General features: G+C 41.1%; 3 protein-coding genes across 7 annotated transcripts in view; 2 read left to right on the top strand and 1 right to left on the bottom strand.

The window, feature by feature from the left end:
- LOC104152934 (beta-hexosaminidase subunit beta) overlaps positions 1-216 on the top strand; it is a 19,854-nt gene extending 19,638 nt beyond the window's left edge. The window contains exon 14 of the mRNA XM_068925300.1: positions 50-216. Within this exon, the coding sequence (XP_068781401.1) occupies positions 50-53 (4 nt within the window). The 3' untranslated portion in view covers positions 54-216. The remainder of the gene's footprint in view (positions 1-49) is intronic.
- LOC104152932 (GTP dependent ribosome recycling factor mitochondrial 2) overlaps positions 1-18,412 on the bottom strand; it is a 19,417-nt gene extending 1,005 nt beyond the window's left edge. The window contains exons 1-20 of one of the 5 annotated variants that reach the window (XM_009688525.2): positions 18,319-18,412; positions 17,346-17,430; positions 16,924-17,013; positions 16,286-16,370; positions 14,368-14,413; positions 13,287-13,384; positions 12,035-12,160; positions 11,548-11,636; positions 10,787-10,875; positions 10,490-10,550; positions 10,210-10,395; positions 7,089-7,169; positions 6,222-6,370; positions 5,540-5,680; positions 5,359-5,458; positions 4,310-4,499; positions 2,798-2,874; positions 2,148-2,286; positions 1,805-1,987; positions 211-326 (exon numbers count right to left, since the gene is read on the bottom strand). In XM_009688525.2, coding sequence (XP_009686820.2) covers positions 211-326; positions 1,805-1,987; positions 2,148-2,286; positions 2,798-2,874; positions 4,310-4,499; positions 5,359-5,458; positions 5,540-5,680; positions 6,222-6,370; positions 7,089-7,169; positions 10,210-10,395; positions 10,490-10,550; positions 10,787-10,875; positions 11,548-11,636; positions 12,035-12,160; positions 13,287-13,384; positions 14,368-14,413; positions 16,286-16,370; positions 16,924-17,013; positions 17,346-17,430; positions 18,319-18,365 — 2,178 coding nt within the window. In that variant the 5' untranslated portion in view covers positions 18,366-18,412. Of the gene's footprint in view, positions 1-210; positions 327-930; positions 1,069-1,804; positions 1,988-2,147; positions 2,287-2,797; positions 2,875-4,309; positions 4,500-5,358; positions 5,474-5,539; positions 5,681-6,221; positions 6,371-7,088; positions 7,170-10,209; positions 10,396-10,489; positions 10,551-10,786; positions 10,876-11,547; positions 11,637-12,034; positions 12,161-13,286; positions 13,385-14,367; positions 14,414-16,285; positions 16,371-16,923; positions 17,014-17,345; positions 17,431-17,544; positions 17,654-18,318 lie in introns of those variants that run through there. The other 4 variants (XM_009688524.2, XM_009688526.2, XM_068925286.1 and 1 more) reach the window with 4 other exon arrangements.
- LOC138064126 (ribosome biogenesis protein NSA2 homolog) lies at positions 17,915-22,744 on the top strand. The gene is made up of 6 exons (XM_068925304.1): positions 17,915-18,187; positions 18,349-18,536; positions 19,736-19,886; positions 20,225-20,404; positions 21,571-21,763; positions 22,463-22,744. The coding sequence occupies exons 1-6, from the start codon at positions 18,185-18,187 to the stop codon at positions 22,528-22,530; spliced, it is 783 nt and encodes a 260-aa protein (XP_068781405.1). The 5' UTR covers positions 17,915-18,184; the 3' UTR covers positions 22,531-22,744.
- Positions 22,745-24,770: the final 2,026 nt, after the last annotated feature.

The raw sequence follows: 24,770 nt of genomic DNA on the forward strand, positions 1-24,770 counted from the left end.
AACGCTTACATACTTCAGGTAACACTCCTCTCAAATTCTCTGCTTCCAGGTAACACTCCTCTCAAATGCTCTCCTTCCAAAAACTATGAAGTCCCCAGAGAGAGCGTTACGCTTTCCAAGAAGAACAATTACCAGACACTGATATACACATATTTTTCTAACAGTACATCATGCTCCTGTGTTGTACAAGAGTCTATAGTTTTGTTGTACCTTTTGCATGCAACGGGAGACACAGGCTGATATCATCGTATGGGAGGTGTCAGGATGCACCATCAGTGATTTCACTGTCACTTCTATATCCTGAACTGGGGATCCTAGCAAAGGTCCTAGGAAAGAAAAGAAAAAAAAAGTACTTGTTTTTCATAATATGAAGACAAAAAAAATAGTTTCAGGATTAATTTGTAGCTTCTGACTTTGTTCTTTCCCTTCTCCTTCGCCCTCCCTCTCCACAAGGGCATGACCACTTGTCTCATTCCTTACTTTCATGATTTTAGCATTATCCAGCTTTGCCACAAAGCTAGATGTGGCAAAGGAATGCAGTCATACTTTCTTATTCTGTTTACCAAAAACACAGCTAACAATTTTCAGAACCAAAAGTTCCTGAGTGCGTTCATCCTTACCCCGTTCCTAAAAATTAATCTTACAAAGAAAAAAATTTGACACTGTAATATCTAAAACACGCCTACTGAAACAAGAACATTTACTTTGAAGAAGTCATGAAAACTTTTGTTTAACCTGTAGCCAGAACGTCTTCTGCGTTTTCCTTGTCAACAGAATATGATCTCAGCAAAGGTCAGATAATAACCCACTGCCCAAAGTTCAGGGTTGACGCACTCTAGGAGGGAGGAACTGCCTCTCTGGTGACCTGCTAGGTTACCTCCCCTCTCCAGGATTCTCAGCCAGACCACGAACTCTGAGACTAGATGGGAGGCTGGAACAAGATCTCGGAAAGTTGAAACACACAGCTTTCTTCACACAGACAGCGTGGCCAGATGACCTCTTTTTAAACACCCTTAGAGGGTTGGATTTTAGGCCACAGACAGCACAGTTCTGAATGGTCTTCAGGGACTGCAAAGAAAGCACGCAGGCAAGCTTTGAGGGCCAGAATCAAGACTCATTCCACAGCAAGAGAGGAGAGATGCTTTGCAACTGAACAAAGCAACACAGAAGACATAGGACATGCTGCTGCTTCTGGAACAATTCTCATTTATCAATCCACTGCCTGTTAGTTTTACTGTAAGTTATTTGGCCACAAATTAATACATACATCCTCTTTTGAACCAAAAGTAAAGGACAGTTTAGTCCTTTAGAGAGCCTATACTGTGCAACTAGGCTAAGCTTTTTATTACATACATACTTCCGCTGATTTAACAGATTTGAAAATGAGAAAAACCATCAGTAACTAATAGAAGTGTGGTATTTACAAGTTGACCTCGTAAGCCAGTTCCATCAGATCGCTGTGGTTTACATGATGTCATCAAGTAAAGGCTTCATCTGTTATACCAGATTAAAAAACAACCACCACCACCACCACCACCAGCAAAACCAAGCTTGTTGTTGAGTTACTTGGAAGAAAACAAGCTTAAAACTGAAAGCATGCTGACTTCCGTTCCTAGCACGGGAAAAGGGGTGTTCAGCAATTTTTGTAGTAAAGGAAATGCTGTATTTTTTTCTTTGCATTTGTATTGTTAATAGGTAATGCCTTAATTTTCAAGCTACCAAGGCGTCTTTCCTCCTAGAAAGCTATCAAATTACTTCTTATATAAAAGTTAGAAAAACGTAGCTGTCACAGCACTTCCTTTACCTTGAATGCATGAATTGGCAATTCCATTTTCTATTGCTCCTTGAAGTTCTTTGGGAAGCAGCTCAAGGACATTTTCAGCATACTCTATGACTGGTGGTGTTGCTCTCTCCCCCGACCTCGGCCTCACCTCTAGCTCTGCAGTTACAAAGTGCCTTCTGTCTCCTACTGTTTTGTCCAGTGTATCTACAGGAAAAAAAATGAAGGAAGGATATGGAAAAAAGCTCATACACCAAACAATTAATTTGAAACTTACTCAAAATGATTAAACGTAAGTAAAGATCATTTCAAATAAAGCAAGCTACAAAACCAGAAACAAAATATTCCTTGTAGTCACTCATTCTACCTGTAGCTTGGGCAGCATTTAGGATGGTTTCTCTGTATGCTATTTGAAGAGGTCCCAAGTAAGTCTCAATTCCATATTCACGTTTGATTCGGTCATGAATAATCTCTATGTGTAGTTCTCCCATGCCACACAGAATAGTCTAGTTAGAAAAGAGTTAAGGTGGGGGGGGGGGGGGACATAACAAACTCAGGTTGTAATATAGACTATTTAAGCAAGGACTCTCCTTATATGCTTTTTGTAGCCTCTAAAAAATATTTCAAAATTCTGCAGAGCCCAGAGGTAAGAAAATAGGTCTGCTTTATATCTCCTACCTTAAACGCCATGTAGGGGAGATGGTAATTACTACTACTATGCCCACTATAAAAAAAGGACATATTGTAATATCTTCGATATTACATATTTCAAACTTTTCTAACTGTAAAAAGGACCGTCAAAAACATACTCTGCAGAATACAGGAGATTATCTTATGTTCTGCATAAGTGTTCAAGGTGTCATGCTAGTTTGCCTTGATGTACAGAACTTTGTACATTTTTTAGACCCCTCTTAATTTAAAGAAATCTCAACATGTAAATGAACCAATTGAAGGCTGATCTTAACAGTCCTAAATTAAAGTTTGCTTATAAGGTCAGTAATGGAAGACTTATCTTACCTGCCCTGTGTCAGGATCTAGCTTCACTTTTAAACTAGGATCTTCTCGTTGAAGGCAGTTCAGTGCATTATCCAAGTCTATACATATATGTCAAACACCGTAATGAGACTTCAGTAATGTGAGAATCACAATGCCTAAACATCGTGTTCCTCACACAGTCAAATCTTTTTCTCAAAAGGAATCAGGAGGACCCCAGTGAAACACAGATTGTGGCAGACAAAAATCAACTTTAATACAAGCAACTTTCAACTTCTGATTCTCTCCAATAAATCAACTGTAGGCTACAGAACATTTCTATGACTGAGCTGATGTCTTCAACAGTAAAACTTAATGACATCAAGCAAAAGCTTAAAATCTTCTGTGCAACTTTTAGAGAAAAAGAGCTTTTTAACTAAAATAACAACTGTCCCAACTTAAAAATAATGACTTACTGAAAAAAAAAATAATAATAATTTTCACTGTTAACAATAGCATTTTCTGAGTGATATTTTGCACTTTAAAGAGGTAACAGAACCTGTAAGTCCTTTATCAAATGAGTGAAAAATAGTGCTCTCCTTTTACAGGTAATACAAATTTTAAACTAGCTCTTAACTGATTTGCATGAAGATTTCAAGATGAATTCAGCAAGAACAAAAAAAGGGCTCAAATGCAAGTCAATTCTTCCGATTCCCACCATCTTACTTAACTACTGAGGGAATCTTACTTAACTACTGAGGGAAACAGCTCTAGGAAAGCAGCTGCAGCACAGCGAACTTGCAACTGAAACTGCATTTATCCACCTTGCAGCCTTTGAAAAAAAATACCCACAATCCAATGGTTCAGGCTGCAGACACATAGCTCCAAAACCACATTCTGCCTTGCTCCAAAACCACATTCTGCCTTGCTCCATTCCATCATCCCATGCTGGTATTTGTCCTTCCTCTCTTTACCCAGTGAAGTCCCAGCATTCAACCAAGCTCAGCTTTGTTGCAATGAAGATACAGAGTGCAAAGTGTGTATTTCCAGAGAGTCAAACTATCAGGTCCTCTGATAAAAAGTTTTTTGAGAAAGGCAGCAAGATCAGAGGCCACACTGCATGGGTAAACACTGACTAAACACAGATCTACGGGAAACGTTCAGAAATGCCACAGAGGAAAACCGCAAGTGCCGACTGAAGAAAGCACTCACGTTTTAAGGCTAGCTGTACTCAGAGGCAGAATGCACAGCACACTAGCTTGAGTGGGGCAAAGCTAAGCATGACAGCAAGAATGAAGGAGAGGAAAAGAGTGAACTGCCTCCATCTCTTCTTCCCAAGTGAAGAACTAGTACTCTTCCACACAGAAAAACTGTTCAAGAAATAACAGCAAAAGATACTAACAATCACAATCTGAAATACATCACATCTGTGCGATATAAAAGGCGATAAGGGCCGCCTTAAATCACTGACAGATAAATGTGTACAACTCTCAGATGTCAACCAGCTGTGCATGGATCAGGGTACAGCACAACTCCAAATCTATAAGCAGGTCATACCTGGTTGTTTGGCCACTGAAGGTGGCTCAATTGTACAAAAGAAGACTGGCTCGGGGACTTCAACACCCGCCAGCAGAAGGCTCTCTACTTCACCGGTACGTGTCTGCTTTCCACCAGCGTCCCTTCCAGCTCGGCGCGCTGCTGCTACAGCTGAGGCCTTTGATGACACTATGGTATCTCCAGTGGCACTCTATACATCAACCCCCAGTGACCCACAAGAGAGAGGAAGGGGGGAGGGAAAAAAAAAAAGCAACTGATTTTTTTTCTTCCTCAATACCAGTTGTGCTAAACTCCACTTACTTAAAAATAAGTACTTTAACTTTAATAAGTGCTCTTTGAGTAATTAAAATGATTTGGAAGAGGAGGAAAAATTTTGCTCAACTTTAGACTACCTTTTCTTCATCAAGCTCACCACATTTTAAATCTATATTATCACTCAAGATATAAGGCCACAAAAGGCCAGTACTGGCAAAGGAAAATTTGATTATGCATGCTAAAATTGCTTACATTTAAGAAAGAACCATGCAAATGAGATCTATTCTGCTCACACACTAAAACACAGGATTAGTAAACTATCCAATGGAACCATGAAAATGGAACATATTTACTTTTGATTTTAGGCAACTCAGTTGCAACATCACTCTCCTTCCCATTTGAGGTCTCTTCATGGCGTTACATTGCACTGCTATTTTAAGAGTTAGAAGATCAGAATCCTTCTAAAATTGTTTCAATTTTCAGCCCTTCCCACCTAAACAGCACTGCATCTCCTCAGGTAAATTACTGACACTTGCGCATTATAATTTTTCATTTCAGGAGGAGGTATAAAGTTTACATATGTGGCAAAAAAAATCAACACACACAAAAAAAAATGTTTGAGACACAATATCACAGAAGTGGAAAGTACAGAACTAAGCAAGTATCATGGTCCTGGACAACCTGCTCTAACTGACCCTGCTTGAGCAGGGGGACTGGACCAGAGGATCTCCAGAGGTCCCTTTCCAACCCCAACAATAATCTGCGATTCCTTTAGGATCAATTTTTTCCTTTACCTGTTTTAACCCAACAGTAAGGGCAATGTTGCCAGCCATTAGTGATGGTATTTCAATTTGCTGATCAGCAAAAGGCAGGAGCAGTCGGCTCATTCTCTCTCTGCAAATGAAATTCCTGAATTACTCATTACTTTAATAGACACTCCAATACTACAACAAACCGTACCTCACTCCTACTCACGTGCAATTTCTGTTAATATTATATATAGCTGATTGAGGTTTCACTGAACCTGAATAAATGCGAATGAAAACTAGTGGCCCACGACATTTATCATGGAGAACTTTAAATGCTAGGGCACACAGGTCATCATTGTACCACTTTCTGCAAGAGAAAAACACAACAAAAAGTAAACTTGTACGATTAACCCACTTCAAATCTAGATTTACCTAAATTTGCACTTATTTAAGATGCTATGGGTTTCTTAGTTGTACCATTTATAAAAGGAGATTTTTTTAAAAACCAATTTTATACAAATATATTAATCTAAGCAGTTCCAGCTGCAGAAGAGATACGTAACACGATGTCATGCGACTCAGTCAATACTAGAAATCATCCCTCGAACCCCGCTTTGTGTCCTCACGTTAAAAATTGAAAATATTTTAAAACTCTAAGCTGCAAGTTTGGCAGCTGGAGACAAATGCAGGCAGTTTCAGTAGCACTGGCCAAAATTGGCTCAGGACTCAAATAGTGTTTTATTCTACATATCTTAACTGCCACTTAATACCAAAAATTAGCAAATTTTGTTGAAGGTACTAATTTTTTTGTTAAAAAATATTTTTAACTTTCTCCTTTTACCCTTTCCTACTTGTTTTTCCTTTTTCCTGACACTCCCGTTCCCCCCACCTTTTCTCCTTATACTTACAGAAACTCATATGAACGCTCATTAGGTGCAGGCAAGTACGCAGTAATAGCATCCAGTAACGGCTGCACTCCTTTATTCTTCAATGCGCTGCCACAGAGAACAGGCACTGCTTTCTGGGCTAGCGTGACCCGACGTATAGCAGACTGTAACTGCAGAAAATAATTATTTGCAGTTTACACTTGCTGTATAGTCCCATATTTATTTAGCAATACAGATCCCAAGAAAGTTAAGAACTCTGATTCAAATACAGCAATCACTCTTCCAAACCCCTTTCATTGCCTTTAAAGGGCTCTGGATGAACCATAAACCCCGATGTTTAGATGCCAGAACATAAGAAACCACTTTTAAGATTTCTACACAATTCATGCAGATTTATAACTGTTCTTATTCTTTCTCTAACATTCTTTTTTATTCAGAAATGTTTTACCTCACCATTTTCAATTGCAATGTCTGAAGGTCGAACCAATTCAGAAGGAGACATGTTATTTTGTTAGTGAGAATCAATAGTTTAGACACAAATTGGCCTGACACCACCTGAAAACTCCATTCACTCTTCCCAAAACTCTTGCAGCAGCTTAACTGTCAATAAAAATATCCATAACAAATGTACCATACTTTTAGAGCTGTGCCCAGCATATTTAAGAATCAGTCACTATATTATCCGATAAAGTTCACATTAAGCTTGAATACACTTTCTCCTAAGTTCACATTGCTTTAAAATCACCCAAAAAAGCTGCTGCAGCACTTTTCATTGATTGAAAAAACACATATTTGCAAAATCAAAATCAGTATGTGCCAAAGGAAGACACAACCCTGCTCCTCAGAATGACAGCTATAAAAATATTTCTAATTAAAGGTAAAATTTACCTTGTCAGCTGGTAGTAGGTCAAAATTTTCACTATATTCTCCTAGAACCAGTTCAGCAAATTCATCATCCAGATCTGCAACCTTCAAGAGAATATTTCTGCTTTATTATTTAGCATATAGCAGTTTCACATATAAGTCACCAATCTTAGTCATTTAGGAATTAACTAACTGGAGGGAGAATGAAGCCTTTACAGAATCACAGAATGGCTGAGGTTGGAAGGGACCTCTGGAGATCATCTAGTCCAACCCCCCTGCTCAAGCAGGGTCCTCTGGAGCATATTTCCCAGAATCACATCCAGACGGGTTTTGAATGTCTCCAGCGAAGGAGACTCCACTACCTCTCCGGGCAACCTGGTCCAGTGCTCTGTCACCCTCCCAGGAAAGAAGTTTTTTCTCAGGTTTAGATGGAACTTCCTGTGGTTCAGTTTCTGCCCGTTGCCTCTTGTCCTGTCGCTCTGAGCACCACAGAGAAGAGACTGGCCTCATCCTCTCGACACCCCCCCTTCGGATACTTGTACACATTGATGAGATCGCCTCTCAGTCTCCTCTTCTCCAGACTGAACAGGCCCAGCTCCCTCAGGCCTTCCTCATAGGAGAGATGCTCCAGTCCCCGCATCATCTTTGTAGCTCTCTGCTGGACCCTCTCCAGGAGTGCCATGTCTCTCTTGTACTGGGGAGCCCAGAATTGGACACAGCACTCCAGGTGAGGCCTCCCCAGGGCTGAGGAGAGGGGCAGGATCAATCACCTCCCTCGACCTGCTGGCAACACTCTGCCTCATGCACCCCAGGATACCCTTGGCCTTCTTGGCCACAAGGGCACACGGCTGGCTCATGGTTAACTCGTTGTCCACCAGGACTCCCACCCAGGTCCTTCTCGGCAGAGCTGCCTTCCAGCAGGTCAACCCCCAGCCTGTACTGTGCATGGGGTTATCCTTCCCCAGGTGCAGGACCCTGCAACTTGCCTATGTTGAACTTCAGGAGGTTCCTCTCTGACCATCTCTCCAGCCTGCCCAGGTCCCTCTGAATGGCAGCACAGCCTTCTGGTGTGTCAGCCACTCCCCCCAGTTTTGTATCATCAGCAAACTTGCTGAGGGTGCACTCCGTCCCTTCATCTAGGTTATCGATGAATACATTGAACAAGACTGGACCCAGGACTGACCCCTGGGGGACACCGCTAGGCTCCAGGCCTCCAACTAGGCTCTGTGCCACTGACCACAACCCTCTGAGCTCTGCCATCCAGCCAGTTCTCAATCCACCTCGCTGTCCACTCATCCAGCCCGCACTTCCTGAGCTTGCCTATGAGGATGTGATGGGAGACAGGGTCAAAAGCTTTACTAAAGTCCTGGTAGATGACATCCACTGCTCTCCCTGAATCTATCCAGCCAGCTGTCCCATCACAGAAGGCTATGAGGTTGGTTAAGCATGATTTTTCTTCGGTGAATCCATGCTGACTACTCCGGATCACCTTCTTGTCCTCCACATGCTTACACTCTTACAAGTAACATGAAAGCAAAGAACGCAAAAAAAAAAAAAAATTTTACTTGGAGAGGAGACTTGCTTAAAACCACTCAAGTAAAACCAACTTTTGCAATATCGTTATCTAAATTAGTCAAAGTAGTGCAAGATGTTAAAAAGCAAGCTGAGGAGAGAAGAAAAAACAATCTGGACAGACTACTTCAAACGTTCTGCCCTGCTCAACAGGCAACTTATTCTATTGTTCTTTCACTCTTCACTCCTTCTAAACTTAACTCTGCAAATTTCATTAAGGCTCTAGACCTAGATTAGGCTTCCATTACGCTTTCTGAGCTCCACAGTATGTCAATCTATGTGAAAGAAATATTTACGTTGTTCTAGTCTCATCTCTCCCACAGATTTTTTGGATGAAGCTGGAACAAGGTTTTTGGTGGCATTCAGCTGCCTGTAACACAACATTTAATGCCATTTTCAACAGCTGGGGCCCTCCATTCGGCTCCTAGCTGCCACTTCGGAAAGGCAAGCACATCCTGTAGTTCCTGGGTCAGATCTGCCAGGTCTCACGTGAATGTCTCAAGTGTATTCTGGCCTCTAACACTGTGTAAGATGCCACGTTAACCAAATGAATGATAAATTTAGTGCCTGTCTGTATTCTTCCGGTTCACTATTTATAACATGGGGAACACTTCCTATTTTACACACTTATTGTGCAGCCAGGCAGTCCAACACTGCACAAAATAGCAAATTTTGCCACTATGCATTAAGGTTTATAATGTGCATTAAGTGTCCTTGACAGATGGAAAGTAAGTGAAGGAAATCTGAAATTAGTTCTACAAGGACATACACAGAATGTTGTACCTGGGACAAAACAAATCTGCAGATCGGTACAGATTGGGGATCAGCTGGCTAGGAAACAACTCTGCAGAAGACGACCAAAGGTCTGGTGGACAAGTGGACATGAGTCAGCAGCGTCTCCTTGCAGTGATGAAAGTTAACTGCATGCTGGGCTGTATTAGCAAGAACATAGCCCACAGATGAGGGAAACGATTAGTGCCCTGTACTCAGCACATGTGAGTAGAGCAGAATACTGAGTTTGGTTTTAGATTCCCCAGCACAAAAGAGACTGACAAACTGTGGAAAGAGAAATAAAAGAGACTGGACAGTGGAAAGCCGCTAAAATGGTGAGTATGCGGGAGCTCAGCTGGAGGCCAAGAGGGATGCATTTGTCCAGCCTGGAGAAGAGAAGGCTAAGGGAGGATGTAAGTGCTGTCTTCTAATATCTGAAGAAGTGGTAGTGAACCTGTTTCAGAGAAAACGGAGCCAGATTCTTTTCAGAGTAGCACAAGAGAAGGATAAGAGGAACTATCACAGATTGCAACGTGGGAAATTCCTGTTGGAAAAAACGGTTCACCATGATGGTAGTCAAACACTTGGACTCGCTGCCCAGAGAGGCTGTAGAATCTCCATCCTTGGAGACTTTGAAAACTTGACCGGACAAGGAACTGAGCAACCTAGTCTACTTTTGAAATTAGACCCACTTTGAGCAGGACATTGGACTAGACACCTCCAGAGGTCCCTTCCAGCCTATTTTTCCTACAATTCTAAATAATAACTTTAAATACATAATATATTTACTTTAGAACTTTACTTGTTCTATTAAGGTATTTCTGGCATCCTGGACATCTTGGAACAAGTTGGGATCATCAGCCTCCAGCAGTGGCTTTTGCTCAAAATTTTTTCCATCATCCAAACCAGAAGGAGATTTCCAAATAATTCGTTCTTTAGTCACAACATCAACCAGTCCTCTGAAGGTCTTGGCTTCCCCAATGGGCCACTGCAAAGAGAACAGAAATTTTAGACAATTACTGTATATTAAGAAAGGAGTTCCATTCAAAAGAAAAGCAGATAAGCATAATTTCAAAGTTTACCTGTAAAAGCAAAGGTTTTGTCTTCAACTTTTGTCTGATGCTCTCAACAGCATATGTAAAACTGTATTAAAACAATAGATATGGAAAGTTACCCAAAATGTAATGATACAGTCAACTAGGTTTACCGTTTGTATTCACAGCAAAAATTACTCCCCTAGCTACACAAAAATATGCATCTGTATTATCACCATATACTAAGCATTAACGTAATTTGCTCACTCTCTGCTTAAGAGAATATACCTTAATTTGATTAGACACATTATCTTACAAGGTCTTCAACAACGATTAAAGCAATACCTTGCTCCATTTTTGTCCATCTTGTTTAAAAAGCAAATTCGTGGTATCTGATGCTTGTCTGCTTGTCTCCACACTGTCAGAGTTTGGGCCTAAAGCAAAAGAAAAACATTAGTGCTGGCAGTTGAACCATAGACTCCATAATGTGAGATATCATGTTGCTCGTTAAACAACGCAAGTAACACCGATCAACAGTTCTCTCACCCTTTCTACACAGCAAAGGACATGCTGTGGAACACTGTGCTTTCGAAACATGTAACTTTTCTCCAGAACTACTTGAGCGTCTCATGCTACAAACTAAAATTTCAGCCTGCCTCCACCTTTTCTACAAGATGCCCAAAAGAATGTACTAAACATACATCAGTGGGAAGGGAGAAACTCTGGCTGAAAATGATTCATTTTCTGCATGAAATCTGATAGTAAGAAGTGAACAGATTTAATTTCTTTCCACTAGTGGAGCTAATCAGAAGTATTCACCTCACTCTAAATCTGTAACGAAAAAAAAAAAAAAAAAAACCAGAACACACACAACCCTCCCACACACATTAGGCTCCCGTACTTAACAGGAACACCACTTATTTGCCCCTTATTCTGTGGAAATTTCTGTACCTCACAGGACTTAAAATCAAATGCTCAGCTTCTGACCTCAGGCAAATTTTGATCAAAGCATGAACAGAGATAATGCAGAGCAACCCCTCCATATCATTGTTATTTCAGTGTTTTTTAAGTCATTAGACGCAAGAAATTCTACCAGTCGTTTTTACCTCAACACCAGCTGAAGCATCAAACACAGCTACTGCTCCATCCAGGACTCTCAAGCAACGCTCAACTTCCACTGTAAAGTCCACATGACCTGAAAAACAATTTTCATTTTGCACTGTCATAAATCAAACAGGCAACATCAATAGATCGTTGTATTCTTTTTTTTTTTTTTTTTTTTTTTACCATGCCAAAAACAACTCTGTCTTTACTGTCAGAGAAACACGCTCAGCAATCTTTGAAACACAAAGCATAGTTACATTGCAGTCCCAGAACTGAAAGCAATGTAGTGTGGAAATATTTGAGAAATAAGCTTGCTTTAGGCACCAGGAAACAATTAGTCAAAAGTGAACAAAGCTCAGTAGGCTTATTTATTGCAGCAATTCAACCAATTAAATATCACACCATATTTTAAAACCAAACCTTACGTTCTACATCACCTCACCTCCTCTCCTCTCTCCTAATAACAAGAGTACTCCTAAAATGCAGTACCTGGGGTGTCAATCAGATTGATTCTATAGTCTTTCCAGTCAAAAGTAACAGCAGCAGACTGAATAGTAATACCACGTTCTCGCTCTTGTACCATGAAATCTGTCACTGTGTCCCCATCATCAACATCTGTGAACAGAAATTAGGATAACAGTTGAGTAAATAAATAATTCAAAAGATGAACTTGTCTTGGAACAAAGATGATGGGGGAGATTTGAAAATACTGTCCCTTTTGTATATGTATAAGCTATGAAAACTATCACTTACTCAGAGAAAGACAGCATCAGGTAATTTATCTAGATTCCATTTCTTGACAAGAAATGCTCCGTAAAGACAAGCACTTCAAACAACCTTTTTTGTTCTTTTTAATTGAAGTAACACTGTGAGAAACTTAAAAATTAAAACAAAACCCCAAATTCTGAACAACCTACACTGTTAAAAAAAAAAACCTAGCTGCATTTACTGTATGGAATCTGATGTGTTAAAAGTTAATTAAGTTAAATTAACGCTACAGTTAGTTAAAGTTAAGTGAGAGTCTTTTTTTTTCCCCCTTAATAAGAAGGGAAGCAGTCCCACATTTCCAAACGACTAAGCCACCAAGTTCAACCACTCCACAGGCCCAATGTCTTCTAACATTCCCATACGCAGTAGAGAACACGGAGCTCAACTTAAAAGGTCGAAAGGTAGCACAAATGGAGCGACCCTTTCAAATCTTGAGTCTATCCTGATACTGAACTCTTTCAAGGGCTGGAGAGACTGCAGAGGAACTAAATTCTATCATTTTCTCCATGCCAATCATTAATGGAGTCCACCTCAGTCTCACTCCTTCTGATGGCATTTACAAAGATCTGCGAGAGTTGTTTTAGCAAGGAATTCTTCTCTGGGTTGCAGCTTTCAAAATAAATGGCCACTTTCTGTTAATCTGGTTTCTTTACATTTCAAAAGGGAACAGGAGAAACAGTTCTGCCAGAATAGCCAATGAACAATACATAAAAGCAGGAGAACCTCTAATTAAGAGTTAAACGAATCATAATGCGTTAAAATTAAAAAAAAAAAAAGTCTGTTGTCTCTAGAGGTGCAACCGCCTTAGACTACAATGGAAAGTGCATTACACTTTCAATATCTTGCAGCACAACTTTGAAACAATTGGCTTCTACGCAAAATATTCTAAGAGCTGCCTCTAACTACATTGTGTATTATTGCATATTACTGTTAAATCTCTCAAAGCTAGTGGAATACAAAAAGTAGTTCTAACCTCCAAGTGTTCTTATGTATCCAGAATAATACAGCATTCTCTCCGTCGTTGTAGTTTTCCCTGCATCAATGTGGGCCATGATGCCAATGTTACGGATTCTGCACAACGCAAACGCATTTCCTTTACTGTCGTTAACTTTTTATTCTGTGATTTTGTTATCTGAATAAATCATTCATATTCACTGAGAACAGCACATCAGATGAGTAAGATTTCTCCTCTGCTGCATAACTGATACAGTTAATGTTCTGATACTGAGGTACAACAGTATTGAAATGGTGGATTCTCTCTAAATTGGTAATGTTCAGACTTTTGGAACAGGCTTCCATACTTCACTTCTGTAATAGTTTGGCCTCACTCTGCACCCATCTGCCCCACACAGAAACAGCCCCTCCACCCTCTGGTCTGCCTCAACGATGACTGAAACAATCAGTTTCGCACACCTCCTTTTGCACCCCAGACCTAGCACCCAAGCCCCCACAGAGCTGCCCTTGATTCTGTTCAGCCCAGTCTCTTTTTCCCAAGCGCCTTGCCGAGAGGCTCCCAACGTTGCTTTACCGCCTCTGCACATCATAGGCAAAGGCCTCGTGACCAGCCCCCGCACTCACCATTATTCCTAGCCTAATTAGCTTATCGGACAGAGGCGGTCTTCCAAGGGAATTTCATCCCCACACCCTTCCTCTGACAGCTCAGTCCCTAACCACCTCCTCCTCAATGTTCAGGCCCTCGTCTAACAAGGCTCTCCCAGGAACATGAAGTACAGCTTTGCCCATCGTGATGCTCTGGTTGCCAAGACATTTCCTCCCCCGACACTCAGCTCTCAATGACTGTCATGGATTTCAATCTTCTCTCTAAGAGGGCAATTCTGGTTCTGATGATGTAAACAGAAGACTCCCATTTTACAAGCCTGAGACTAACTCCAACGTTAACAACTGTTCTGTATTGAAGTGTCAGAAAGGTAGAAGAAAGGAAACGCTAACTGTAATTTAGAACAGAAGATGCGCACTGCAATACCCTTGACATTTTGCCAGATCAATTACCTGGAGCGTCTGTTACATAGGAAAAATAAGTTAGCATTACTTACCTGGATATGTGAGGGTTGATGACAGAACGTAGAGATTTAACATCTCCTGGAAAAAAAAAGAACAAAACAAAGATAAAAATAAAGATTTGCCGTACTGACCTCAATGTAGAAATGACAGACTTTAACAAAATTAAATATATTTAACAACACTAAAAAGCCTGTCTGAAGAAAGATTCAGATGGAGCCACAATTCATGGCAATCCCTAAACCCTATAACCTCAAACTTCTCAGGTGTGTGCTGGATTTTTGACAAGTCTTATGGGAAAAAAAAAGAGAGAGAGAGAGAGAGAGAGAGAGAAGCTCTTCAAAGAGATGTAATTTAGAAACAGTAGGACAAAGCCAACAAAGAAAAGTATCATCAGCACAGCCATATCTTATTCTGCAGAAGTGATACCAAGTACATGCCATAGTTCAAGATAATTGTGATGCTGCAATTCAGCTGAACTAGGCATTAGATAACAAATTTCAAAACTTATTTTTCCTTTAAACGCTAGGGATAGGCAGCATGTTTCTTGGGAAGAAGATGCAAACTGAGCTAAGAAAATATGGGGCATAAGAGTTTTAAATTCATATTTTATTGAAAGACATTTCCTCTCTCTCACACTATTTAACTGGAAAATAAGTTGTCAAGCTAAATGTTTATGAAACTAATCTATAATTCAGTTACTTAAATAAGCCATTTAAATGCTGTTTAAGTTACTCACTTTCCTAATACTTTCTTCCGTTTTAATTTATCTTTGATATGCCAGACAAAATTCAACAATATTTAAACTAACATTCCTTCACCATCTACAAATCATTCCTTTTTATCACAGAAAACATTAAGGAGGTATCTTACAGGTTAACACCGCAATGGTGAGAAACAACGATCTTACAAGAAACAAGGCAGCAGGCTGGAAACTCACCAAAAAAAGCTATAAAAACTCCAACTAACACTCCTTTTTTTCTCCAATCTCTAAAATAAATCAACTGTCACGAGTATTTTTTGAGACTTCCTGATTAAGTCATGACATCTTCTTACGTATGGACTGAACCTTCACGTGACGTGCTGAGGTATTCAGCGCAGCGAAACTAGGCATCAATATAGCATGCAGGGACATTGCATAGACAGCTCCATAAAAACAGTAACACGCAGCAACATAGACTAGAATGCCAGCAGGAATGCAGAAGAGGAAATCTTCTTCTCAGATACATGATTGCAGATTAAGACTTTTGCTAACATACACAGCACTGAATCCATAAACATGAAGTTTGTTACCCACCTATGATCAGTATCTTCTTCCTGCCTCCCTCTTCATCAAAATCGTTGTGAAAAAAATGGTCCTGACTTCCCACACTACTTTATTAATTGATTTCCACTGAACAGCAATGCAGCTGTTCAGAAAACAATAAAAATCCCTTTTAACTGAAATTTTGTTTTCAAGGCATCTTTTTTCTCTATCTCTCTTTAATCCTAATGTGCAAAGAAGATACAGTAATGATAACTTAAAGCTTCATTCTCTTTAATCAGAAATTCCTGTCCTTCCCCCATGTCCAATGGGCTGCCTATCATCAGTTACCTGATTGCAAATTAATGCTCAGGCAATGAGGCAGAGGTTCCTGCACACTTGACAGCTGAGTAGATTTCTCATCCGTGTGTGTGTGCGTGTGAGTGAGTGTGCGTGTGAGTGAGTGTGTACACATACATATATATAATTTTTTTCCTAAAGGCCTCATACCATATGCCTACTGAGAGAAAGGCAGCTATAGAGAACACATCTTTTCAGTCCTTGAATGAAAAAAAAAAAAAACCAAAAATCCAAAACTATGTAATAAAATACAGTATAGGAAGTATTCTTTCCTATTTTTAGAGTGATTGCTACTACTACTAGGCTATAAATTAAATTCAGCAAAATAAGAAAATAACTTAAACTCGTACCTGGTGGGGAACTGTAGTTTCTCTGACTACAGCTCTGTTGTGTCAGACTTATGACTCTCATCCTTGTCTTCCAGAAACACATACGCTTAATAAGAAAAAATCATAGAGAAATTTTATTACTATAAAGGACTATTTTGTAGATATATTTTTGGCAGTTGTAGAAAAATACATACAAATAAAATCCGCAGGAACAGATACTGTTGTTTGGTATTTACATAAACTCAAACCACCACCTATTTGGAAACAGGAGCATGAAGACAGTAGCACCAAGATTCAAACCAAGTCCACCCCCAATAATACTCGTAAAGTCTAGTAGAAATCTATGACGACATCAATAAAATTTGTCAGTAGCTACATTTTTTAACGTTCCTAAGTATTTAAATTACATAAATTTAAATGAAAAATGCTAAACAATCAACATCACAGGTAACCAAAAAAGTTTACAGAAATATTACAAGTACAGTTTGCAGATTCTGACTTATGCAAAGCCTGAGTATAACAAGAAATAAGTTATATATTTAGTTCAGATATCCTACTGAATTTGAAGTCAAGACTAAAAAAGAAGTATGTTTATTCGGAGTAAACGAAGTACAGCTTTTGTTCACAGAGAGAGCATCGAGACTTGGGACAAAGTTTACCTTACTGCACAAACTTGACGGCCTCAACACATTCACTGAAAAATTCCTTGTAACAGTCAGCATCGTGGCTCCCATGTCTAAAGATGTTCCCTGCCAAAATAAGTAAACATTGTGCAAAGTGCTTATGCACTTTGTAGCAGGTAACTGTAGCAGGTAGCAGTAGCAGGTAACTATGCTACTTCCACATAAAACAATCAAGAAACTTATTGTTTTTCAGGTTAGCCAGATTGCACTTTTCAGGTTATTGTTCTGTGAGTTAAATCAGTGCCAGACCCATACAAGTAATGGTATTAGGCCTTAAAAATGCAGCATAACTCTACACCCACGACCGCTAAACCGTACACCCACAAACCCTAACGTATTTCTCAAAGACGTTTAAAACTAGAAAAAGTAAAAAAACCCACAGCGTAGTCCCTACTCACGCTCAAACAGGCTCCAAAGTCCTGGCTGCAGATCCCTGAACTGTAAGCGGCTGTAACCTCAGAGGTGGGGTGCGGTGTCGGGGAGCTGTTGCAGGTACGGAGAGCAAACGCTACAACTTGTTAAACATCACCCCAGCCGCTGCGACGCAACACCGCGGAGCGTGAGTTTTAAAAATAATCCTGGCCGGCGACCACCTACTTGAGGGCCCCGCTGGCCGAGGGAAGCGCAGCCCTCCTCCCCGCTGCGACTTGCGAGTTCCGCTCCTGCGCGGCTCCCCGAGACCCACGAGCCGCCCCTCGGCCCCCGGCGGCTCCTCGCACAGGCCGGCGCCGCCCCGGTACTCCCGGCCTCGCCCAGCCTCTCCCCGCCGCTGCCGGACGCGCACCGGCGGCGCGACGGGCCGGCGCGGAGGAGCCGCGCGCTCCCGCCAGGGCCGGCGCGGAGGAGCCGCGGCCGCAGGGACGAGGCGGCCCGACGCGAGGGCGGCCGCCCGCACTCCCAGAGTGCTCTGCGCCGACGGAACGGGACACGCTTCTTCTCTCTTCCGGCCGGCCGCCACTTGCTCATCGCCCCGAGCTCCGGCCTCTCGCCGCGGCCGAACGAGAACGGGGCTGCCGAAAACGCCGCCCTGGCCCTTCGGGCCGCTCCTTTTCCCGCTTCCCGGCGGCGCGGGGCCCTCGGCGGGTGCAGGCAGCCGCTTCTCCTGCAGGCGGAACCAAGGCGTCCCGAGGCAGCGTTTCCAGCCGGGGCCGCTTCGCAGCGGGTCCGCCCTTTTCGCTGCGCGTGAGCGAGCGAGGCGGCTGCTGGAGGCGGCCGCGGAGGGCGAGGGGCCGCCGCCATGGTGAGGGGCGCGGGGCGCAGGGGAGAATCGGGGCCCCGAGGGAGCCGGCGGGCGGGCGGGAGCGGAGCGGGCCGCAGGAGCGCCGAGGGGGAGGGCGCGGGCCGGGGCCGGGGGGCGGCGGGCGCCGTTACCTGCTGACGGCGCCTCCTGCTCGCCCCCAGCCGCAGAACGAGCACATCGAGCTGCACCGCAAGCGGCACGGCCGCCGCCTGGACTACCATGAGCGGAGGAGGAAGAAGGAGGGCCGCGAGGCTCACGAGCGGTCGAGGAAGGCCAAGAAGATGATAGGGCTGAAGGCCAAGCTCTACCACAAGCAGCGCCACGCTGAGAAGATACAAATGAAAAAGACGTGAGTATGCACCCGCTCTTCGGTAGCGTTCAGGTCTGGTACGTGAAGGATGCGATTAGGTACGAATACGGTTTCAACCGGCTCTTACTTCGGTTATGCGTTATACTTTGAATTACTGTTTCGTTTGTAGGAGAAAGAGGTTTTTTGCCGCAATTAAGATAAGGTTATCTTCCTCTTTTCTCTCTGGGTGTTTCTGCCATTAGCAGTTTAACAATAATTCTGTTATTAAAAGCAATCTGGAAGATACACGTTAACCAGCAGTAATGATTACTGGAACGTGCTTGTGACAAAAATGCAGAAATATTAATGCATTTGTTTAGGGTTTTTATCTTGACTCCTGTATTACTGTTAAAAGGGAAGAAAAAAAAAAAGCCTGGTGCCTTTCATCAACTGTGTTAATAGGAACAAGTACAATAACATACACTCTATGTAACATACACTGTATGTTCAAGCAGAATGCCAGGCTCATCATCCAGGATAAATTACAATTTCAAGCTTAGATTAAAAAAAAAACATTTTTCTCAGAACTTTCTTTGTTGTTCAGGCCTTGAAATCAAAAATAATTATAGCATTTGTTTATTGCTAATGAATTTAGTATCCATCACCACGTGTCGTTTGTGTTGTTTTCCAAGCGTAGTCAGTTATTTTCTTCAGCTACTTGCAAGGTGCTGAGTTTGATTATAGGTTTGGGGGGGGTGGTTTTGTTTCGTTTGAAAACGGCCTCACAGGTAACAGAACATGATTACTTCAGTGCCTTTACAGACACACACCACACTCAAACTTAAGTGCTGCCTTCAAGTCTCAGAAGAGTAGCAGCATTTTTTTTTTTTTTTTCAGAGAGGAAGGCTATTACCTCTTAAAGTGCTTGGCTTTGAGAGTTACAGTGTTTAAGCCATTCAGAAATTTCTTAGCAAGTATCATATGTTTCTGTTTTGACAGAAATTGGAAGGCTTTCCTGCACTCTGATATCAAAATTGTTATTTTAAATGAAATCACCAGTGTTCCGTGAAAAATATTTAGGATTAATCCTTCAATATCAACGTGTACTGCTTTGATTACAAATGCATCTCTCTAAAGTAAGCTCTGAGTAGGCACAAGTTCAAGGTGGAAGGACAGTTTTTCATCTCTCATCTACAAAAGTACTTTTTCTGCTCTCAATACTGAATGGGTTTTAAAAAATAGTCTTTCTTTTCTTGCAGCATTAAAATGCATGAAAAGAGAAATACAAAGGAAAAGAACGATGAAAAGACACCTAAAGGAGCTGTACCAGCATACCTGTTGGACAGGGAGGGCCAGTCCCGAGCTAAAGTTCTCTCTAACATGATCAAACAGAAGAGAAAAGAAAAAGCTGTAAGTAAATGTGTTAATAAATTCAGATACTTACTGTTGCTCGTGACGATGACCACTTTATATCATCGATGCTCAGATGGCTCTCAGCCTGTAAGCAAAGTCTAAATATTGATACTGTGCAAAACCTATAACTATGACTCACTTAGCCATCTAGGACAAAATAAGCATATGCAATATCTTGCCTATCATAAATTTAATCGTTATGTAAACTGAGAAGCTATAAGTTGTATGAGAGGTCTAGTTTACAACTTCTCTTATTTTATTCTTTGTCCTCTTTCATTTACCAATGCTGCATGCATATAAGACTACTAGCAATTTTTTTTTTTTTTTCCCTCTAGGGGAAATGGGAGGTTCCTGTGCCAAAAGTCCGTGCACAAGGAGAAACAGAAGTTTTAAAAGTGATCCGTACAGGAAAGAGAAAGAAGAAGGCCTGGAAGAGAATGGTTACAAAAGTTTGTTTTGTCGGAGATGGCTTTACGAGGAAACCTCCTAAATATGAACGATTCATTCGACCGATGGTAATGTTCTTGAGACTTAAAGACTATTTAAGTAATTCTGTTTACTTGCTGCTCTGACCTCCAGTGGGGAGGAAGCTTTCTTTTATGACAACACACTTGGTTAAACTACCGATTTAGAATATTCTTATTAGTATGTTTGAAGAAATCTAAACTTAGAATAGCTTGGGGGCAGGGGTGGACCCCTGCAGTCACATCCCTCTGTCTGCATTGAAATAGTTCTACTCTTACTGGCATCCTCTGAATTACAAGAGGACGTTAAAGCTAGCAGCTCCCAAATTAGCATGGGACAGTCTGTAAGGCAAACGCTTTGACATAGCATATAAAGTTGATGGCATCTTTCTTTTTCAAGCTGCTGTGATTCTGTACATTGCAGAAGCCAGATCCCTGTTTTAGGGCTCTCTAACACACTCTCTTTCTGGCTTGTTAATGAGCCCAGCTTGGAGCACAGCAGTGCCAGTAGGTAGGGAAGTGCTGCGTCTTCTGTTCCTCCATCCTGTGTGGACTCTAGCTGCCTGGCAGCGCACAGGAGGAGGAGTTCGATTGTCCAGGCCAGTGTAATTTTGTTATAAACACCTGCTCCTGTTTCCCCACAGGAAAAGACAAAGGCATTAGGCAGGCTGCCTGTTGGATTATACTCCATTACTAGTTTGATAGTTATCTTACACAGAGGCCTTTGATAGATTTTACTGACCCAGAAGTACTAAGTAGTAAAGTCTCCTTTGCAGAGCGCTTCCAGGTCACTAGATAGAAAGTCCTATAAGAGATGGGCCTTTAATATTGTAATTCATGAAGGATATTTTTCAGGTTTACATGAAGTAAAACAAAATCTCAAATCTGAAAACCAGTAAGACTGTAAAATGCTTTACCATTAGGTCCTGATTTCTTCATGGGACAGAAGCCATCTGTGGTAGCAAGCGTTCTTCTTGCACTACTATTAAAAATTGGCACCCTGAAAATACACATAAAGAATTTCATCTCACCTTGTCATTAATCAGGTTTTAACAAATCTGGCAGTCTATAATAGATTACACTTTATATGCTAAGTTGTTTCATTATTTCTAGTCTCTTAAAATGCATGAAACTGAGGATGTAATGCTAAAAATGTTAAATTAATCGCAAGAACTTAAAGTAAATATTAACTTGTTCCAACGCTCCTTATGCAATAGGGCTTACGTTTCAAGAAGGCACATGTGACACATCCTGAACTTAAAGCTACTTTTTGCCTACCTATCCTTGGTGTAAAGAAGAATCCTTCTTCTCCTTTGTATACAACACTGGGTGTAATTACCAAAGGTACCGTCATTGAGGTGAATGTGAGTGAGCTTGGCCTCGTGACCCAAGGAGGCAAAGTAATCTGGGGTAAGTAGCCAAGCTAGCTGTACTGCAGAACTAGTCTTAAAATTTTAAGAGTACACGAGGCAATAGAGATTTAAGTCTGCATCCTATAAATTGTCAGCATTAATCCATTCTTAAATGTTAGTTTGGGGCTGTAGCAGAAGCAACTGCTAGACAGCTATAAAAACGCAAGCTGCAAGTTCTAATCTTAGGCTTCTGATTCACATTTTCAACATCAAATTAGGTAAAGTTCAGAAAAATGGCTTCACTTATTAGGCTATGTCTTGTATTAACCAGTGCTACAAGTCTATAATGACCTAACCACACAAACTGTAAATAGTCACGTTGCGTTTTTGGTGGAACTTCTGACTAGGAGTGTCTTCACAGGATCAGGCTGACTTGGGCTATAGTCCAAGCCAGCCTCCCCATTAAAAGAACTTGTGGGAGTATCGGGTTTTGTTTGTTTGTTTGTTTTTAAATGTACTCAGAACTTGAAGTGATACATTTACAGAACAGCCTGAAGGAAAAATATTTTGAAAATCTTGTTTCCAGCTCAGCAGAAACTGAATTTAGATTTCAAAATGTATTTCCTCTTGGAACAGGAGTTTCCTAGACTTCAAAACAGACTTGTGGATTAAACATGCAAACATGGAAAATTCTGATTTAGATTATGTGCAAAGTACTTCAAGCTTTTGTAGACATTTAACTCCCTTTTGTCTTCAGGGAAATATGCACAAGTAACAAACAATCCAGAAAACGATGGCTGTATTAATGCAGTTCTACTTGTCTAAGTGGCGTCTGAGACAAAGCGATGGACACAGGCTCCCACAAAATCAGTGCAGTTTCAACAAGGTCGCAAGATCTCTGGCATGTTCAACCACTGAACAACTGACCCCCGCAAGCTGGTGAGGAACTTAAAACTTGCCAGACAGACCGCTCAGATTTTTGTATTTATTATCTCTTTGTTCAGCTGAACGTTGTTCAAATAAAGTGAATCAATTTTCACATTTTGCTAACATGGTATGGATTTAACCTAAATCTTCTTGGTGTTTTTACAGTAGCAGGTTCCTGGCTTAAATTCACAGCATAAATATTCAGCTCACTATTCTTACTGGTGGGAAATACAGCTGTTATCGCCCGTGAGAGCAAGATGGGGACCTCTACTGTAACAGCTGCAGGTATAGAACAGTATGTGAACTTGCATTCTGCTTCTGGAGAATCAATACATCTGGATGAATGCAACCATAATCTTACTGCAGACTGACACTAGTAATTAAACATTCCTAGTTTGGTACTTGCCCATATAGAAGCATGTGCTTGAGACAACATGAGCAGCACAATGGAAAGAAGAGGAGAGGGAAGGGGGGAAAAAAAACACACCTAGAAGGGTGGTTTTTTTCTTTTTCATGTTACTTCCCTTCTTTCTCCCCTCTGTATCCATGACTGCCTTAAGGGAAAGCCGAGTGCTTCCATGCAGAAGAACTGCTTTATGATTTCAAATTGAAAAGTTGTGGTTTTAGGATAATGTGAGATTAGAGAATGACATGACAATACTGATGGCTACAAGTAGCTGTAGTTTTGTGGTGGTTTGGTTGTTTTAAAAACATTCAAATAAAACTGAAGTCACAAGCATTAGCTGGTATAGTTAGCTTGCATCCTCAGAAAATACAAGAAACAAAAGCTGCTTCTAAACAGGAAGTTATCAGTGATGCTGTACTGTATTGGTAATCTTCCAGAGATACAAATATTAACTTTAAAGTCAAGAATTTGGTGGTAAACAAACTTAGCACCATCTACTGCTGCAATACACACACACACACACACACTCATTTTGTGTTCCTACTCTTAAATAATATGTAAAGCCAAAGAGCTTTAACCATGACTTCTGAGTCGAATCAATTATGAAGAGTGTCTGCAGTTTTATGAAAGCATTCTTACCCCCCCCCGTCTGTGTTTTAAAAGAAGAGTGTTCAGAGCTGTTAAGATATTTCAGAAGCCAGCGTGTGAACAGTTTTTCAGCTCTTTTTTCTGGCCTTTACAATAATGGAAGCTTAAGACTGGAGTTTACTATGTGCATGTGACACTCAGTAAGCCACAGAAGCAGGTAGTCTGGCAGATATAAACATAGAATCACAGAATGGTTGCTGTTGGAAAGGACCTGTGGAGACTGTTAGGCAGGGGGTCGGACTAGACAGAGTTTAGAACAGGCAGCTCAGGACATTGTTCAGTCAGGTTTTGAAAATCTCCAAAGACGGAGACCCCCACAACCTCTCTGGGCACCCAGTTCCAGTGTTTCTCACCATAGAACTTTTTCCTCAAGTCTCTTGTATTTCAATATATGCCACTGCCTCTTGGCCTGTCATCTTTACACCTTCCCATTAGGTATTTATACACATTGGTAAGATCCTCACTTCTCCCAGCCTCCTCACATGAGAAGGACAATTAATGGACTGGAGGATTTGTGACCTTAATAGTATTTCCAGGCTTAACTCTAGCCAGGAAGTCAAACCAGCTGCTTTTTGTACCAGCTTTGTAATTTCTCTTGCGCTACCTGACACAGGCAATACTTTAAAAAAGAAAAAAAAGTATAACTTTTAAGTTTTCTCCTCTTTCTGAGTCTAGTCTAGGGCAATGTGCTAAACTAACAAAATAGCCTGTAATTTACCATGATTTTTAGTTATTTGTGCAGTAAAAGGAATGATTTGAAGCTGAGAGGGTCACAAACATGTAAGTCACTTGCTTGGAGAGAAGGCATTTTGTCAAGACAGATAAGCCTGCATTTAAGGACTTTCTGTTTCACCTTTTACTGTATATTAACAAGTAACATGAACAGAGTGTTTTAATTTTCTATTGCACAGTTGGGTTTTCCCTCGTAAAATACAGCTACCTCAAGAGCACTACTACATTTTTTGTGTTGTAAATACATGATTTCTTGTTAGCTGAATAATAATAAGTTTTGCAATTAAAAAGACATTCTTGCGATGTTTTGATGGAGCTACACAAAGCAAGACTTTGATCTTTGATCTGTGTT

This window comes from Struthio camelus, chromosome W (assembly GCF_040807025.1).
Source record: "Struthio camelus isolate bStrCam1 chromosome W, bStrCam1.hap1, whole genome shotgun sequence".
Taxonomy (NCBI): Eukaryota; Metazoa; Chordata; class Aves; order Struthioniformes; family Struthionidae; genus Struthio; species Struthio camelus.